Source organism: Pholis gunnellus (assembly GCF_910591455.1).
Source record: "Pholis gunnellus genome assembly, chromosome: 2".
Classification (NCBI taxonomy): domain Eukaryota; kingdom Metazoa; phylum Chordata; class Actinopteri; order Perciformes; family Pholidae; genus Pholis; species Pholis gunnellus.
The window spans coordinates 4,653,491-4,672,221 of NC_136536.1; the positions used below are offsets into that span (position 1 = coordinate 4,653,491).

The following is an 18,731-nucleotide window of genomic DNA, read 5'->3' on the forward strand; positions in this document are numbered from 1 at the left end:
CATTGTGTGTACCTGTTGCCTCGAGGGAGTCAGTCAGCAGTTACGTACCATGAAACTCTCCCGTGTCACCGTGGCCTTGGCTGACCCTGAATGGGTCAGAAGGGGAAGTAGGCCACTTATTGTGCGAATTCATTCTGATGTAGCATTTAGTGGAAGTGAACGCCTATGCTACTTGAAGACATGATAACATTTCTTGTTGCACCCAAACGCCATCTAAACTGTTGGAATCTAATATTTTCTGGATGGTAGTTTAGCCGCCACAGCAGGACGACGATGTTTTAATGTGTCGCACTCAAATCTTTGCCTTTTTTTTTTGGAAAAGAGGTTATTCTCAAAAGCATTTCTGTTGGTTTAGAAAAGTGGAAAGTGACTCAATTGTATGAGATGTAATCACTTACTGCAAGCTTTGGATTCATATTAGCTTCATATTACATTGCACTTTCTCTCTTAGACAAGAATCGGCAGACGGAAAGGGACACATTTGTAGCTTTTGAATTCGATTCAAATGTACGAAATGATAAGTATGCATTGTAATAGACTGAGACAGACAACATGCCCAAGCCTGACATTGCTGCTGGGCTTTAAGTAAGCATAGTGAACCATGAATGATCATCTTTTGGAAACATTTTGTTGGCGTGCGTGCAGGGTGGGGTTGCAAATCCAAAGATCTGCATCCAGTTTTGAATAAAAAGTCACTAATGTCGTCACGTTAACAAATAGATCTGCTGTGAACTTTTGACCATATTCCGTTCCACGTTTTCACTCCGCATTGGTTGCTGTTTGCTGGCAAGCCGTTGATGTCAGGCTGTCTAATGAAGGAAGTGGATTGTGTACACAGTTATGGGTGTGTCGAGTCACAGTTCAAACACATTACAGGCAGCCTGCAAACAGTGAGGGCACTGTACCATGGAGGACAAGAAATGGTAGTTATTATAATGTTAGTTATGGAAAAGGTGGGCACCACGTACACCCACGTCTCGGCTATTTCGAAAGGACCGCTAAAGTTGTATTTGCTCTGTCATTCCCCTCTCAACTTGGACTTTGTAACGCGTATTGGAACAGTGTGCCGTCGCTGCAGCAAACATGATGTAACTCCCATCGGTCACTGATTGGCCCTGAAGGTGTCATACCTCGGGTTTCCTGGAGGAGCCCGTGTACTCTGGACCTCACTTGACTGAAAGAATGGTGGACAAGATATGGAGGAAGAGTTGGCAATTTATAGAGAACAGACGGTCTTTTCGCAATAGGGAGTCCTCTTGTAGTACGGCAGAATGTAAGAGTGAGTGAGTAACCTCCTTGTTTTTTTTTTCCCACATTATTTGTGTAAGATTTAATCCCACAAGGACAACGGATGACTGGATGTGTTTGATATTCGGAGTGTTTACGTGGCATTGGTGTCTTTTCAATGTGGCACAGCAGATTCTGTGGCAAGTTGTCAAATGTTCAGGAGTAATTATTCCACAGGGACAAACGGTATTAAGCAGCTTAGGCAGTTTGAATGAAATGTGTTTTTTTCTGTATGTCATAAAGTTGTAGAATCAGCGTTTACACACACTGCCGTTCACCTCTGTGACGCCATATGTGTTTGCATATTCCATAACAGAGACGAGACTATTTTATTAACGCTTAGGCCATGAATCCCTGAAGTTAAACTACTTTTTCTTCTGACATTTCATGAGTTGTATCAGGAAGACAGCTGTGATTAACCTGATAATCCTTCTATCAAATACTGACTCAAAAATGTCATTCTCATTGTCTAATCTTTGTAGTGACGAGATGGAATCTCTAAGCGTCCCTTTGCTCTCTTATTGCAGTGTGGAAGGGGATGGACGGCCCAATGAGAGCGGGCCTCCCCTGGACAGTGGAGCCAGCTATGGCCAGGGCCCGGTGACTCACGGCTCAGCCATCAGTCCCGACCGATTCGACAGCCCGCTCTACAGCCACGGGGTCCAGCCTGGGCCTCAGAGACCCCGTCGGCCCAAGCTCCAGCACTCGCAGTCCATCCTCCGTAAGCAGGCCGAGGAGGAGGCCATCAAGCGGTCGCGCTCGCTCTCTGAGAGCTATGAGCTCTCTGCTGACCTCCAGGACAAACAGGTAGTCCAAAGTAGCCTTGCTGAGCAGTTAACATTGGAGTTAGGATTAAAAGCGTCATGAGCATATTATAAATTGTGTGTTGGTTAAGTATCAGTAACCCAGCTGCGTGAGATTATTCTTTTTACAAATAAAGCAACAAAAGCTGTTAGATTGTCTCGGAGCCACTGACGACTGGGGGATGCAAATCGTCTTTATAAACCATGCATAGCTGAGAAATCATAAAATAATCCATTTACTCCCGTCTCTCTCCTAGGTGGAGATGCTGGAGCGTAAATATGGTGGACGATTCATAACCCGGCATGCAGCCCGCACCATCCAGACGGCTTTCCGCCAGTATCAGATGAACAAGAACTTTGAACGTCTCAGAAGCTCCATGTCTGAGAACCGCATGTCCAGACGCATTGTCCTCTCCAACATGAGGATGCAGCTCTCGTTCGAGGGCCCCGAGAAAGTGCACAGCTCCTACTTCGAAGGGAGGCAGGTGTCTATGACGGAGGACGGCGCCCCGCCGTCCATGGTGCAGTCTGAATTTGGAGATATAGAGGTGCACCAACAGGCCAACATGGCGTCTCACCCGGCCCCACAGGGGGACCTGACGGATGCCATCACGGAGCTGGAGGACGCCTTTTCCAGGCAGGTCAAATCTCTGGCGGAGTCGATAGATGATGCACTGAACTGCCGCAGCCTTCAAGGGGACGAGGGTCCGGACCCCGATGCCATGGGCTGCTCCAAGGTGGAGCGGGAAGTGCCCTATCAGGTGAAGTCCCACCGCAGGGCAGCTGGACGAATGCACGATGAAACGCTGGCGTCCTACAGCGACGTCACTCTGTTCATCGATGAGGAGGACATGTCCCCCTCTATTGCTCGGTCCAGGTCAGGGGACCAGCCCTCCAGCACAGAATCAGACTTGCGGTTGCGGTCAGCCAACTCCTCCCAGGACTACTGGCCTATTGACCCCAAAGATGAGGGTCGTGACACAGACACGAGCTGCCGCAGCACTCCTTCTGTAGAGTGCCAAGAGCAGCGTCTTAGAATGGACCATCTCCCTTTGTTGACCATAGAACCTCCTAGTGACAGCTCTGCAGAGCACAGCGACCGGTCTGACCGCGTCTCTGTCAAACGGCCGCCGGTGTACGAGCCGCACGGCCACATCGTAACGTCGTCCCAGGCGAGCCCTAAACACATTTCCCACGGACCTCCGCCGCGAGCGTCCTCCCGCGACGACGAAGCGCCCCTGCGCCACCGCCAGCGCCACCTGGAAGGCCACTTGGCCATCAACGGCTCGGCCAACAGACAGAGCAAGTCCGAATCGGACTTCTCCGACGGGGACAACGACAGCATCAACAGCACGTCCAACTCCAACGACACCATCAACTGCAGCTCCGAGTCCTCGTCGCGGGACAGCCTGCGAGAGCAGACGCTCAGCAAGCAGACTTACCACAAGGAGACTCGCAACAGCTGGGACTCGCCCATCTTCAGTAATGATGTTATTCGCAAGAGACACTACCGCATCGGCCTCAATCTCTTCAACAAGTAGGTACTCGGCTCTGCTCGAGCAGGCGCTTGACCAGTGTGTTCAGTGATTAAATAATTTCACCGTGTGTTGCACTTTAAACTGTATTAATATTAAACACAAAGATATTTTGAAAGGTATTTACATGGACAAAGAAATGAAGCATAATGTAATTAGTCCATAATATATCACTAGTCATTGAATGGATAGGCATTTATAGTGTGTTAGAGCACAAACATGTCTTAATAATACTTTTTTATAATAATTTTAATGACACCTCTAGAAATTGCCTACATGTATTTTCTCAGAATTCAGGAGTAAGCAGTATCAGATTCCTGTTTTTTTTTGTTTTTTTTTAATTGACCTGCCTCTAAATGTTTGTATTTATCAGGAAGCCAGAAAAGGGCGTCCAGTACCTGACCGAGAGGGGATTCATCCCCGACACACCGGTCGGTGTAGCTCACTTCCTGCTGCAGAGGAAGGGGCTGAGCAGGCAGATGATTGGAGAATTTCTCGGCAATCGACAGAAGCAGTTCAACAGAGATGTCTTGGAGTAAGTATGATTCGCCGCCATCTTCCGTATGATTAGAGAAAGGCGAGCGAAGGAAGGAAAGACCCAAAATGTGTGAAAGTGCTGAAGTCCAGGATCTTATATAATATATACTTAGGTGTGTACTAACACATGGGGGCCGTTGTTGTAGCTTATTTAATAGAAGAAAGGGACAAAGTCCCAAAAAACTCCATAAAATCCAACTCATAAAGAGCCTGCAGGAGGTAAGATTTACTGATGGTGCAAATGTGATTAGAATCCTGTAACATCCTCTTTCATAAACACTGAAATATTATAGAGTTGAAGCCCTGTAAAATAAAAAAGAATTGGTGACAATCAATGATGCATGCCCTGTTTGTGTTTTAATTTCCATCTGTTCTCTCGTGCATCAGCTGTGTGGTGGATGAAATGGACTTCCAGAGCATGGAGCTGGACGAGGCTCTCAGGAAATTTCAGAACCACATCCGTGTTCAGGGCGAAGCCCAGAAGGTGGAGCGGCTCATCGAAGCCTTCAGGTCAGACCACACGTCTAGATCACACACTGACACATTTAAACAAAGACGGACCAATAATTACACAGAAAAACACTGAGGGGAAAAAAACAATCCCGAGCCAATGACTGTGTTTTTGAAGGACAGGAGAGGAAGCACTTATGCTGGGTTTATACGTACACATCCTTAAAAATACAATAAGCCTGTGTTAAAAAAACCACAGCCTATAATAATGCTTTTTATAATGATATTAGAAGCGTTTTATATAGACTTTTATTGATATTTGAAAAGCCATTGCTGCTGGGTTTCCTCTGAGCTGACGGTAATTATTGGTAGATAAAAGGACAAGCTCCAGCACTACTTCTGATTTCTTCTGGCAGTGTTTTCCTCCCTACGAGCACGGCTGTGTATGACTTTTGTAATCTGAGTTTGGCTGTAAATTTGAGATGTTTGCTCTCCCGCCTCCACGTCTCCAGCCAGCGCTACTGCATCTGCAACCCCACAGTGGTGCGGCAGTTCAGGAACCCCGACACCATCTTCATCCTGGCGTTCGCCATCATCCTCCTCAACACCGACATGTACAGCCCCAACGTCAAGCCCGAGAGGAAGATGAAGATGGAGGACTTCATCAAGAATTTAAGAGGTGACGAAAACCAAACGGCGATATGATAAGGATACGCTATCAGTGACCAACACATATGAACTGATATTTTAATACGTGCATTTTCTCTGCTAATCCGTGTGCCAGGTGTGGATGACGGGGAGGACATCCCTCGGGAGACTCTGGTCGGCATCTATGAGAGGATCCGTAAGCGAGAGCTCAAGACCAATGAAGACCACGTCTCGCAGGTGCAGAAGGTTGAGAAGCTCATCGTGGGAAAGAAACCAGTAAGTGCTCTTTATTAAGTACAAAGAAGAGACAATTTTCAAGGCATAAACATTAATCTCTCTGCTTCAATCTGTACTCACAGCCATCAATGGCACACTTGCAATAAGTGTGCAAGAGGGTTTCTGGGAAATGTCGAAAAGCCCTCTTACTTGAATGACAAATCACCTCATTCAGAGCCTTCGGCAGTTACGCAGCCTGTTATTTACAGTAGCTTGATTGATCCCCCCCCCCCCACACACACACACATACATTCTGCGAAGACCCGCCCTACTCTGCGTCTGATTGGCTAGTACTTGTTGCCTTCTTTGCAGAATTTGTTACATTTATTGTTGATATACGAGGATGCCAGCAGCTTGCATCGTGCTCTCATATATTACTACAATGGTTGTTTTTTTAAATGTTGCTATGCACGTTGCCGATATGGATGGAAAAGTATCTGTACATTTAGATTTTGTGTCGTAATCAATACTTAATGCTACTCTTAATGTTGATATGGAACATTTATTAAAAAGAACATTTAAAACATAACACTTAATATCAGTTACCACCCCCTGGCCTAGAAGGACTTTTCACTTCTCCTGATTTGTGGATGCCACAATGTAAGAGTTTAGTTCCTAGAAGGGACAGGAAGATTTATAAAACGTGTTCCACCTTTGGGTATTGTTGTGCCTGGACTTTTCAAGACCTTCACGCTGCTGATTTTAAAACACCCGAAGCCCTTGAGAGATGTCACCCAGTGCTGCAGTCTGATAACAAATGGGCACTTTCTGCTGCCGTAGCACATTATAGTTCTAACACAGTTAGAGGGAGAAGCGAGAAGTGGTTGAAACCCGGGATTCATTTGGCGTCATGAATTACAATCATCCGTTGATTGACTAATCGTTAGTCAGTTTATTACTGTGTCTGAATACTGAACCAGAGCTGTTATTAAATGTAGTTCAGCCTGTGCTCCAGGCCCTCGGGAGCAGGGCGGCAGCATTTTGGCATTATTCTGCAGGCAATGATGTCTCTTTCACGTGTGAAGGTTAAAAGTGTGATTAACCTATGCAGCTTCAGGACGAGAGGCTCGTCTCGCGCGGAGGACTTTCTTTCAGTTGGAATCGCTTCGGCTCGGCCTGTAATTGCTGCATGTATTGACAAATGTTCCCTCGTCACCGTTTAGCCGCAGAACTAAAAGCTCAGGAGGACACGCTGTAAAACACTGTAACATAAAAAGCACATTTGAGTTCCTCTCCGTGATAATCAGGTCCTCTAGTGCGGCTCAGAGTTGAAATTCTCTGGCTGGATCGGTTTTCATTCCAGCGTCGTTACAGACTCCCTCGAGTCCGGTAGCAGGGAAAGATCACCACCCTGTATACAGACCCCAAGAGGGTCATTCATCTTCATGGCCACTTTAATGGTCTATAGTGCACATTCTGCAAGGGCACATCCTTACATGGGCTCATTATAAAAGCAGAAGTAGTGTTAATAATCCTAACATGACGGCTGCATAAAACCTCTTCTTTGCCCTCTCTTTTTTAGATCGGATCACTCCACCACGGCCTGGGATGTGTAAGTAGGCTAAATATCCATAAATCATACTATATTTGATCATTTTTCATTGATTATTTCACTATATGTGCACGGCTTCCCGTCTCTGTCCCTGCACATTGCAGTTAATGCACATCAAACAGGTAGTTTCAGAGTCAGATTACCTAAAGAGTCACAAACTTCTGCCCCCCCCCCCCCCCCCCCCCCCCGAAGCATCTCATCCGTCATCGCTGCCCCCCTGGAGACACAATCGACAGACATAAATTCTTTGGTGGCACTGTGGCTGCACCACTTACACCACCGCTGGCTGCATGCCACACACATGACTCTGAGTCACAGACTATACTGTCGATCTCCCACTTGTATGGTGATTAGATTAGTTATCATAATCTTTATGGGATGTGCTGATTTAGCGCTACATTACTTTGTACACTACTGCTAATTATACAGCACCATTGCCTTGGTAAATACTAGTTTGGACTTATTTTCTCCTATGTCAGGACAAAAAAAAACCTTTTGCAGCACTAAACAGTGGTATCTAAAAATAACACCACATCTCCCCATATGTCCCTGTGAATGTGTCATCCTTTTGGCTACAGATTCTTTAAATTCTGTTTTCTAAATCATCTTGGACTGAGGCCATAACGACCTCTGAAGTGTATCTGTGCTCCTTTTTTTCCTACCCTTGTAGGTGCTGTCGCTGCCCCATCGCCGGCTGGTGTGTTACTGCCGTCTGTTTGAAGTTCCGGATCCCAACAAGCTCCAGAAGCTGGGCCTGCATCAGCGGGAGATCTTCCTGTTCAACGACCTCCTAGTGGTAAAAGCCCTCTCCTGCCCTCTCCTTTCTTCTCCTCTTTTCTCTCTCTTTAGACCAACCCAGTGAAAATAATCTCTCTGTGCGATGATTTCAGGTCACCAAGATTTTCCAGAAAAAGAAGAACTCTGTGACGTACAGCTTCAGACAGTCCTTCTCTCTGTATGGGATGCAGGTGATGCTGTTTGATAATCAATGTAAGTGGCATTTTCTTTCATTCCGTCTTCATGCCCGTGGTTAGCTGACAGTGTTTACATCGCAGGGTTTGATGCAGCACAGTAACGCACCAATGGGCTGTGACGTTGTTTTAACTCTCCAAACTTCAGAACGGATTCGCCCCAATGTGTTTTAACTTGGTTTTGATCAATGGCCCTTGTGTAAATGTCTCTCTCTCTCTCTTTGCCGTCGCCCCAGATTACCCAAATGGAATCAGACTTACATCAGCCATACCAGGTGCAGACATCAAAGTCCTCATCAACTTTAACGCGCCCAACCCCCAGGACCGCAAGAAGTTCACTGACGACCTGCGAGAGTCCATTGCCGAGGTCCAGGAAATGGAGAAATACAGAATAGAGTGTGAGCTGCCTCCCCCCCCCCCCTCTTAGTCTGTCTACCTCAGGCTGTGCAAAGTAGAAAACAGGGCATGGTCTTCATTACCCAACTGCGGCACTTTACGAGGGAGAATGTTTACAGAGTTCACAGGATGGCTTACAGGAGGGACTGCGGTGTTTTTAGTTTTTTTTTTTGTGGGCATTTAAAAAGCAAAGCCCTCGTGACACACAAGCACAGGATGTAGATCGATTCATGTGTTCCAGACAGCGAGAGGTGGCTGAATACATCACAGAGAAAGTTCTAAAGTCATTCCCTGGCCAGAGTGAGACGTAAAAAACCGCTGCCACTTACCTCAGTCTTTCCTTGGCTCCTTCCCCACAGCTGAGCTGGAGAAGCAGAAGGGGGTGGTGAGGCCCAGCATGTCGCAGAGCTCCGGCCTGAAGAAGGAAGCTGGCAACGGGAACATGAACCGCGCCAGCCTGGACGACACCTTCGCCATGGGCGAGGGCCTGAAGCGGAGCGCCCTCAGCAGCTCCCTGCGAGACCTCTCCGAAGCAGGTACAGCCAAAACGTCTTCGTTTTTACCAGCCGGCTCGTTAGTGGAAAAGTTCTCTCCTGCTGTCATCCACCTCTCTGTGGTGATACCGAGGGGATGAAAATAGCGAAATGTTGTTTCACAGCACCATAAATTGAGAATTTAGAGTCCTCTCCTTTTTAAATCCACTATATACGATTGGAGAGTTTGGTCTGAACAGCGTGTCCATCAATGTTTAACCTCAGCATATTTTGTTTTAGAGAGACTTAAGGTGTGCTTTTTAAATCCAAAGACTGAATACAGACCTATTTTTGCAGAGGTTTACGGTTTAGAAATTCAGATTAACTCAGTGAGGAATGAAATTGACGGGAGTTCTCACCCTTGATCATCTGGATGAGCTTATTTCTGAACATTCCCATACATGTTTTTAATCCTCACTTTTTCCTTTTCTCTTTGTTTTTAACCTCGCACTTTTTTTTGCACACCTAAGTTTGTTTTAGTCAAAGACATTTTGTGATAATCTTTTTAAGTTTTATTCAAACATCATTTGCCATTTCCTCTCACGTATATTTGTGAACCAAACAAATCAGCGCCGATGGTGTACCATTCTTAAGCGGCGACGAGATCCAGAATTAGATCCAGTCTTGGCGTTGACAGTCATTTCACACCCATGAATATCAGTGTTTAGCTCAGCCGCTCTGTCTCTGAAGCAGGAAGACATTTCATTCATTACAGATAACAGCCTATGTGAAGTTATCGGGTGATTAACTTGATAACAAAATGAAATCCAGTCAGGGGTCTGCCTCACTGTTGGTAATACGACGCGGCTTTGTTCTCATGATCTCTACCTCAATGGGAAACGATAGGTCAGCCAGTAAAGATGTCTGCAGAAGCCCCTCCTGTCTCCTGTGTCTTTCGATGCAGGATGTGGCATGTGTTAGCGGGGTCATTTTTGTTGAGTGTTTTCTTTTTTCCTTTCCTGCCATACTCCCATTTCATGTGTATTTTACTGTGTTATTTCCATACACATCAGGTATTTTCCTGTTTATGTGTGATTATTGGTCATGTATCATTGGCTGAGTGTGCCTAACAACGGCAATAGTGCTCTGTTCGCCCCTCAGACCTGTATATGCCTGTACATCCCATGTGCAACAACCACTGTATTGCTTTTGATGTGTCTCCTCCTACCGTGACTGTCACTGAGACTGGCTCCACGCCTCACCATGACCCCCTTTTTTAGAACAACCTACATCTCGAGGCAACATTAACAAAACGAGTTGTCGCATTTCAGCAAGTCGAAAATCTGGGGACATTTTTTATTGCGGCATCAACCCATCGTCAAAGATTTTCAAATCGACCTGCAATCTTTTGGTTAAAAAAACTTCACTGCGGACATTTCCTTGGGTCTATTACACTTGATGCCTCCGGAGTCCATATTTGTTGAGATTTATAGAAATGCATTCAACATTTTTAAGCAGTTCGAAGTGCGTTTTTAAATTAAAATTGTAATGCAGCTTTAGCTCTCAGCCTGCGTGAAGATGTGGCTCCACTTATACAGTCAGCCAGAGTACCACCTGTCACCCACCACCCTCCCCAGACCTGAACGCGCTCTCCCCCTCTCGCCCATATTTGGACCTTACTCACAGTCACAATCCACTGCACTGCCCCCTTCGGGACCGGTGGGCGGCCTAAACGTCTGTAGTCGGTCCAGGAGTGCTGTCGATCTCTAATCTGTGGTATTGCATGTCTCGGGCAGGCAAGCGGGGGCGTCGCAGCAGTGCAGGATCACTAGACAGCAATATGGAAGTAAGTTGGAAGCAGCTGGTATCCAAGCTACTCTCTATGTGATGATGTGCACTGTGAAAACACACCATTTATTTTTGGTCTTACACCTTCTTTGCTTCATAGACTCAGTCCATTTGTTTGGATCATTTATTTTTCTTCCTGGGATGCCTTATGACCTGCTTGCCTCAGTTAGTGTGCATGCATGGGTTGCCTGCCTCTGATCGTGCCCCCCCCTTGTTTTGGAAGCCAGGGATCTCCTGTTTTTGGTCATGTTATATGACCAATATACACCTTATCTTCAAACAAGCATGACTCTACTAATCCCTCCTCTGATCCCTCCCCTTGTCGCCTGTCTCTGTCTTTCATTCAATCACATCCAAGCGGTTTTCATTTGGTTCTTCTTCTCTGTGGCAGGGTGGTAGGTCTGTGAGACACTAGGAAGCTGAACATCCCCCTCCCCCTCCCCCGCAGCCCCTCTCCCTGTGCGGGTCTCTCTTTTCCCCCTTATCCCCAACTTCTCTTAAATGCTGTAAAGTTCAGGGAGAAACGTAGCCTTCATAGACCGAGGTCTACTGATGGGCTTCACAGAGACTTCACAGAGACTTCTAAAGACGTGGATTTCATTCATTCACCTCTCCCTCATTCCATGTGTCCATGAGTCCATGTGTTGGGTTGAAGTCTGGGACCCTGAAAATTTCATTTCTGCTTTCAAAGACGTCACGTGGTCTTTCTCCAGTCTTAGATGAAGCATGTGCCAAAGGAAAAGCTTCTTTTTTTTTTTCATACCTTGTATAGTGAAGCAGTGTTGGATCCAGAAAAGGGAGGAAAAGTGACCAGGCCTGTTGCGAAGTCCGCACACAAGAGCTTAGTTCCTCCTGCCTTCTGACTTCTAGTTGAATGCTAATGTGTGGATGCTGAGTTTTTTGCCTGTCACATCCTCTGCATGTGGAAACTATTATAACAAGTTGCATGTGTGACTCTTAGAGGGTTTGGCACACCGACTGCAATGAAGATGAAATGTTTTTCTTCCCCTGTCAATGTTATTTATGCTCCTAATGGTATTTATGTAATTAATCTTGTTACAGATTTACTGTTTCAAGCCGGTTAGCTCCTTTACAGCAGAGCTCCTTTTGAAAATAGGCTCCCTTCATCTTGACGCTGAGATACTCGTGTTGCTGCTGCCTACCATTGAAAACATTTTTAGTTTCTCATTTGCATGCCCTATAACATTTTGCTACTTGTTTATCTGAAATAAGAAAACTGTGAATTCATCCCGCTGGTGCCTTGTAGCTGTGGTTTAGTCAGTGTTGTGCAGTAGCGTTAGCACAGTGTCTGACGAAGTTGCTGTTACCTTTTTTTTTTTTTTTTTTTTTTTTTTCTTTTCTTGCCTGCAGGGGTCCATCATTAGCAGTCCACACACACGCCGGAGAGCCACCACGCCACGTGAGGGCGCACCCCCGCGCGGCCATCCCTCCATCCCTAACTCAGCATCGACCTCCATCCTTGGGTCGATCTTCGGCAGCAAGCGAGGCAAACCGTCATCCCAGAGCCACGCCCCTTTCCCTCCCACTATCCAACCCACTCTCATATCCCACAAGCCCCACCCGACCAACCTGCACCACACAGCACAGGTAGCGCATACAGTGCAACTCCACGGTCACCATTCCCAGTACTGCCAAGTCCCACAGAATCCGCCGCCGTACCACCACCACCACCACTACCACCCCCCTCCCCACACGCAGCACCACCAGCACCCGGGCTACGGCTCCCACGGCCACCAACAAACCCATTCGCAGCACAGCCATTACAGCCAGCATTCCCATCACGCCTCACACTCCCAGCATGCTCCACAACACCACAGTCAGCAAGCGGGTTCGGCACCTGGCGGACCCAAACCTAAACACAGTGGCATCAGCACCGTAGTGTGATGCTCGGAACACAGAGAGGAGAAGCGAGGAGGGGGACTTAAAGACGGAGGGACAGTTGCTTACACCAAAGGGACTGACAGCATAGCTCTATGGCCTGTCCACTGTGTTTTACTGCTGCTGTGATGGGAACCAATCACAACGCAGTCACCTTATTCACCTCCAGGTCCAACCAATATGCAGGATGGAAATCGGACTCAGTAGTTCCACCAGGGGCCTTTACTAGTTTACCTGATCATGGGCCTGGCCCCATCAGGGCTTTTTGTGAGGGATGGGGAGGGGAGGGGGGGGGTTCTGTACAGGAAGACGCTCTATGTTTTCCACACACACACACACACACACACACACTCACACACACATCGCTTGGCCGCGTCGGCTTCAGAGAAAATGTGTTCTCTCGCCGAGCCGCTCCCAACTGCTTCATTCCTACAATAGCCTGTCTTACCTTCACATAATCAGGAGGAGAGGCGCCCTGAGACGAGAACATGGCCGACGGTTTTCTCTGCCACAATGACGGCGTCGCTCCTTGTGCGCAGCCAGTCCACTTTCAACTCTTTGGTTTCCAGATCCTTCCATCATATGAATGCAATTTTGTCGTTGCCTCCCGTAGAGCTCATATGTAGTGAAGAACCTAGACATTAATCATTTAAATCAAAGGACAGTTGAACAGCTGAGTTGACCGTCTCAGTCATTGTAGTTCTAGTGCTGTATTTACTGTAGATGACAGCTATATGTGTTGTCTCCTAGCTCTCATAAATAAATGTGCCAATTATTAATGCATAATCTATTTAGTCAAGACTTCATGTACAGTATATTGTGCGTAAAGTAATTTGTAAGATTATACTTACAATTATTATTATCAGCAAAAATGAATTTTATCAGTATTATACTGACTCTGTGGTAACAGGATGTAGACCTGAAAGGAGTGAACTCCCATTCAGTCCGGCCTATAATCTATTCTGGAACATTTGCCTTTCAAATGGATCAGAAGGAGCCTCTGGATGGCAGCTGTCGCATATGGGCCTCAACAGGCTGTGCCGCCGCAGCTGAAGCCTCAAAGCAGACTTTTTCCTGTCGACTCTCGCAAATGATAAACTGGGCCGGTTGGTTGTTTTAATCTCGGTTTACCTCTCATACTGTGGCTGCTTTAAACTGAAAAAAAAAAGTAATGAAGATTAACGGTGAAAAGACATTTTGAATACACTTGGAGGCTCAGCTCAAATGTTACAAATGGACCCACAGAAACGCGTTGAACACGTTCAGCCTGTTGCCTTGAAACTATGCGACAGCTGCTCTCTTGACTCTTAAAATCAAAAACAGAAACACTTTCGAAATCTTCTTTTGCCTTCTTTAGTATATTTTCTTTATTCGCCAACAAGGTGAGTGAATAAAATCAGTTCTTACATAGTGAAGTATTTTTTTCATCTTTTTTCTATCATATGTGCAATATCTTTGTACTGATTTTGTACATTAACAACAAGCAAAGTGTCCCTCCAATTTGTGCGTTTTCTTTTTTTTTTCATTTTTTTTTTCATGTTGCGTCATTATTTATTTATTTTTGTTTTTGACCCCCTGTCAAAGTCTTTCTTGGTAAATTAATGTGTGGCTGTCCTCGTGGTCTTATGAGAGGCACAGACTTGGAGTTCAGTGGAATGTCTAGTAAGTGATTTTTTGCATGTAATGTTATTAATGTGAGGCTATCCTCTGCACATTGTATAACAAATCAGTGTTACCATAGCAAGTTTAAGTGCAATCATGTTCAGAAAAATGCAGACTTGTGCTATGAGTGGGAGTCTGTTATCTTGTTGTCCAGGATGAGATTCAGGTGAAAAAAAAAACATCCTTTTTCATTTAAGAATATATAAATACTTACTTACACAGTTCACAGTGGAAAGAGGAATGTGTGTATATATTTTAATAAAAGGAAAATGCTTCTCTTTGGACTGAACAAAAATATTTTGCTGGATAAGCACATATGAAAGAACACTTTCATTTTTTTCAGGAATTGCAGTTATAATATACAAAATGCAAACTGAACAAAGGAACTGGGTATATATGTAAAGAATAACTTTCTACATTCTACAAATAAGAGTCTATTCTAGTGTGTAAATTAGTGACAGTAAACTGTTTGTCCCAATATTCAGGTTGTAAATGTATTTTAACATTCACAAAGAAAACCATTGCCATAAGTCAGGCTTATTCTCACACATTTCTCCTCATGGGAATTAACGAGGAAAGAACAGATGACGGACATATCACATATGGGATATTAATGATCAGTTGAATGTGTCTTTCCATTGATTTCATTTTTTTTTTTTTTTTTTGCTATAATTCTGAAATCTTGGGGTGATGTAAAACCCAGAAATCTGTTTGTTTTGGTGTGTTTTGTAGTGCTTCAAATGTCTACAGTCATTCTTTGTGAGGAAGTACCCCAACAATGCACTGCATGGATCATCATGTGTCCTATTCACTGTGAGCTGATGGGGAAAGAAGATCAGCCTATCAATTTTGGTTTTGATTCATTTTGAATTTCCTGTTGTTGCCCTATGTTAGGCTGGTAGTTATTGAAGTTCGGCATGCATTTCATCAACAAAGCCATTGTGTAAATTACAAATATAAAGAACATTGCACTTCTGTTGCTGAGGGCTTTCATCATGTAAATATGGGATGTTTGGTGTGCAAACAGATGAACTGCTTGGAAGGAGGGTTTATCTTTATGAAGCCCTAAAGGGACCAAGAGAGAGACCAATGGGTTAAAGCAGCTGTACATATTGTGTATATGATCAGTACTCTATTCTGATATCTGCAGTTAAGATCATGATGTATATACATCACCTCACAGACGGATTAGAGGGGTGATATATGAACATATCGATTGTCTCTGCCTCCAGCTGTCATGAACTGATATCTGCTGTAGGAATCAAAAACAGACTGTTAGAAAGTTCGCTGCCATTTACATCCAGCTCTTTTTTCATACATGCAACCCCCACCTCACAAACACACACTCTCTCACACACACACACACACACACACACACACGTATATACATACACACACTCACACACATATATACACACACAAACAGACAGACAAACCTATACACATGCTGCTGCAAGCTGTTCAGTCTGGAGTGAGACACATTTTAGAGGAAAAGACAAGAATGGCCTCATTTATATGTGCATTCTGTTTGTACAGTGAGTAGTGAGTCAGTAAGACCCCAGTTATTGTTAAACTTCCAACTGTGACAATGTTGAGAACGCAAAATAAACGAATATATGACTTATGGTACGCATGTGTTGTCTTTGCTCTCCAGTGTATATAAAGTTTTTTTTTTTAAACTTATCTCATCGAGCACTGAGTCAGCTGTCAGTCTGAATCAAAGGGAAATGAAATGTTTTTTTTGTTTCCTCCTTTTGGTATAATGCATTTTACATTAGAGCCTTATCTTCAGGCTCCCATATCTTCCACTTCCAAGCTCCAGCGTTACTTTCCATTACTTAGTGTTGCAGCATTTCCACCAGAGGGCATGCATTGAAGTGCTATAAAATGAAGAGGAAAATCTTTGCCATTACACCATCTATGGGTGAAAAGTGTACCTGCTGCACACTTCCTCATAGGATCAGCCAGTGGAAATGATTTACACTCTTACCTCGGATACCTTTAGATTTAAAGCACTTCTCTGAAGCTGTGGGAGTGCGACATGTTTTTCTTGGATTGTAGATTTTATTGGTTATATGTCCATTCTGCTTTGCAGCTCAGACTTTCCATTAAGAAACATTTGCTTGAGGCTCACCTGGTAGAGTGTGCACCCCATGTGTCGGGGCTGAGTCCTTACTGCAGCAGCCCGAGTTCACATCTGTCTTGTGGCCTTTTGCTACAAGTCGTCCCCTGTGTGTGTCTCTCTCTCTCTCTCTCTCTCTCTCTCCCCCCTTTACAGTCTGTTCTAATAAAGGCAAAAATAGCCAAACAAATATTCAGCTTTCTCTTCAGCCTTAAGCTCATTCAGTATTTGGCTTTCAAAGTGTACCTTTAAATTCACATAAATCTGTACATGCTCCTAGCTATGTGTGTTGCAGTGAAGTGCGCCCTATGCCCTCAGCACTGCAGTAGATGTCTGTCGTGAACGTTGTGTGGGAGAGCTTCAGATAGCCTGCGCCTCTTTTTTTTTTAATAGATAAACTCTTATCTCCTCTAAGCAGATGGATTTCCTTCATGTCAAATGCGCCATACCAGTGTAGTGCTGTTGGTGCGTTGCTCACACTGCAATGCTCTGCATTGGGTGCGTGGTTATTCCGTTTAATAACACATTGGTTACAAAATGGGGATACCCTGAGTTAAGCAGAATGTTGGAATACTCTTAATCTCAAAAGGACAGTGAACATATAACTAAATGTTAAGGATGACTGGCGCCACAAGAAGTAACTTCCAAGTTGGTTTGACTCTAAAAGGTTTGTATTCTTTGTTTGTTTTTTTACATTTGGCGATATTTATTACAGCTTAAGGATCCACAGGGATATGAAATATCTATCAGCTCATAGATGTATTTGGCATAAAACCGTTAAATCAAGATTCTAGACATGGACAGTTTTTGTTTGTCGCTTAATGTTAATCTTGTTCTAACACACATTTATAGACACTGTCTGCTTTTAGAAATATCCAATATAAGAACTTGCTGAGTGCTGTAAGCACACCCCTATTCCAGGTTATTATGCAAACAGGAAATTACAGTGCAGAAAGGGAATAACCTTTTCCTCATCCTGCAGGATGCTCTGCGGTCTGAGCTTAGCTGTCTTCCTTGTCTGGGCCACATTAAGCACACACAGTACTGGTCAACCCTGCCTATGTTCAGCCCTCATGCCTGCTGGTCTGCAGGTCAATTGCAGCTCTTTAAACCTGGTGGACCTGCCTCATCTGCCGTCAGACACCACAGAGCTCCATGTGCAGGACAACCGGCTCACCTCTGTGTCTCCAGGCCTCTTTGACAGACTGGTTGGTCTGAAAAAGGTCTCACTATCTGGGAATCCTTTTCACTGTGACTGCAGGATCCAATACCTGCGGAACTGGTTGCTGAAGAACAGGGCTGTTGTCTCCACGGAGCCCACCTGTGCCAGTCCAAGCTCTGTGGCCCAGAGAGCCATCGCTGACCTCGATGAGGACTACTTTTCCGCCTGTGCCATGTCGGGCTGCACTAATGGGGCTTATAACACTGTGATGGGAGTGATGCTATGCTGCCTCATTGTTCTGCTTCTGTGGAGCTTGAGACTAGCCAAAACGTCTACCGTCACTCTGTACATATACGAGAGACATTCGGGATTCGAGGCCGACTCTCTGCGCTCACTGAAACCCAAACACAGGAGGAGGATGCACACCGCACAGTCAGGGGTCAACGTGGAGTTTCTCACTTGTACAGAGGACTTAGTAAAGCCAGTTATCAACATGGAGTTACTGCCACAAGTACTGGACAAGAAGCACAATATAAAGATAAAGGCTACCTAAGCGAAATACTGCAGTGGAATTACAATAACACTACAAGTGGAAAATATAGTTCAGGGCAGCAATGTTTTTTGTAATAAAGTTGTTTTTAATGCTAAACTGCTAAAGTCATGTCTCCTGAGACTTCTTCTGGGTTTCTTACAATGCAACCTAATGTTAATCTGTGAAGTTGTAATAATTTAGGCAGAACATACATATTCACTAACATTAGAAAATTGAAGAGGCTATTTTGTCTTCTAATTGTTTTGATAATGTCTAGATACTCATCAGTCCGTTTATGCTATATATTTGTCTCACAATCTGTCAGTCCTACAGGACTCTCACGAATAAATTTAAATTTAAGACATTTTGAAATCCTCAAAAAGCATAAGTGGCTGTTTAAACATTTAATAGCTGGACTGGATATATTGCAGATAACTGTCATTTAATAGTTCCTAGTCAAAAATTTCAAATATCCAGAATGACATTTTTCCTATTAAAAATGGTCATTTTAGATATATTTTTTATATCTCGAATGAAAATGTTGGATATCTGCAGTGTAATTCTTACTTGGAAAAACT

The 18,731-nt window shown here is 44.6% G+C and overlaps 2 protein-coding genes and 1 long non-coding RNA gene across 7 annotated transcripts in view; 2 read left to right on the forward strand and 1 right to left on the reverse strand.

The window, feature by feature from the left end:
• LOC306710545 (IQ motif and SEC7 domain-containing protein 1-like) overlaps positions 1 to 12,887 on the forward strand; it is a gene marked incomplete at its 5' end in the record, with an annotated part of 83,945 nt that extends 71,058 nt beyond the window's left edge. For 3 of the 5 annotated variants that reach the window (XM_079179168.1, XM_079179166.1, XM_079179165.1), the window contains 13 exons: positions 1,815 to 2,094; positions 2,348 to 3,627; positions 3,999 to 4,160; positions 4,550 to 4,672; positions 5,125 to 5,291; positions 5,397 to 5,536; positions 7,059 to 7,088; positions 7,759 to 7,884; positions 7,979 to 8,078; positions 8,296 to 8,457; positions 8,815 to 8,991; positions 10,725 to 10,774; positions 12,148 to 12,887. In XM_079179168.1, coding sequence (XP_079035294.1) covers positions 1,815 to 2,094; positions 2,348 to 3,627; positions 3,999 to 4,160; positions 4,550 to 4,672; positions 5,125 to 5,291; positions 5,397 to 5,536; positions 7,059 to 7,088; positions 7,759 to 7,884; positions 7,979 to 8,078; positions 8,296 to 8,457; positions 8,815 to 8,991; positions 10,725 to 10,774; positions 12,148 to 12,681 — 3,331 coding nt within the window. In that variant the 3' untranslated portion in view covers positions 12,682 to 12,887. Of the gene's footprint in view, positions 1 to 1,182; positions 1,284 to 1,814; positions 2,095 to 2,347; positions 3,628 to 3,998; positions 4,161 to 4,549; positions 4,673 to 5,124; positions 5,292 to 5,396; positions 5,537 to 7,058; positions 7,089 to 7,758; positions 7,885 to 7,978; positions 8,079 to 8,295; positions 8,458 to 8,814; positions 8,992 to 10,724; positions 10,775 to 12,147 lie in introns of those variants that run through there. The other 2 variants (XM_079179169.1, XM_079179167.1) reach the window with 2 other exon arrangements.
• Positions 12,888 to 14,968: 2,081 nt separating this feature from the next.
• LOC306712800 lies at positions 14,969 to 16,581 on the reverse strand. The gene is made up of 2 exons (XR_013767565.1): positions 16,472 to 16,581; positions 14,969 to 15,589 (listed from the first exon to the last, which is right to left on the reverse strand). It is a non-coding gene; the product is annotated as an uncharacterized lncRNA (long non-coding RNA).
• A 383-nt stretch (positions 16,582 to 16,964) lies between these two features.
• On the forward strand, positions 16,965 to 18,268 carry gp9 (glycoprotein IX platelet). Its single transcript, XM_079174801.1, has 2 exons — positions 16,965 to 17,126; positions 17,442 to 18,268. The coding sequence occupies exon 2, from the start codon at positions 17,443 to 17,445 to the stop codon at positions 18,172 to 18,174; it is 732 nt and encodes a 243-aa protein (XP_079030927.1). The 5' UTR covers positions 16,965 to 17,126; position 17,442; the 3' UTR covers positions 18,175 to 18,268.
• The last annotated feature ends 463 nt before the right edge of the window (positions 18,269 to 18,731 follow it).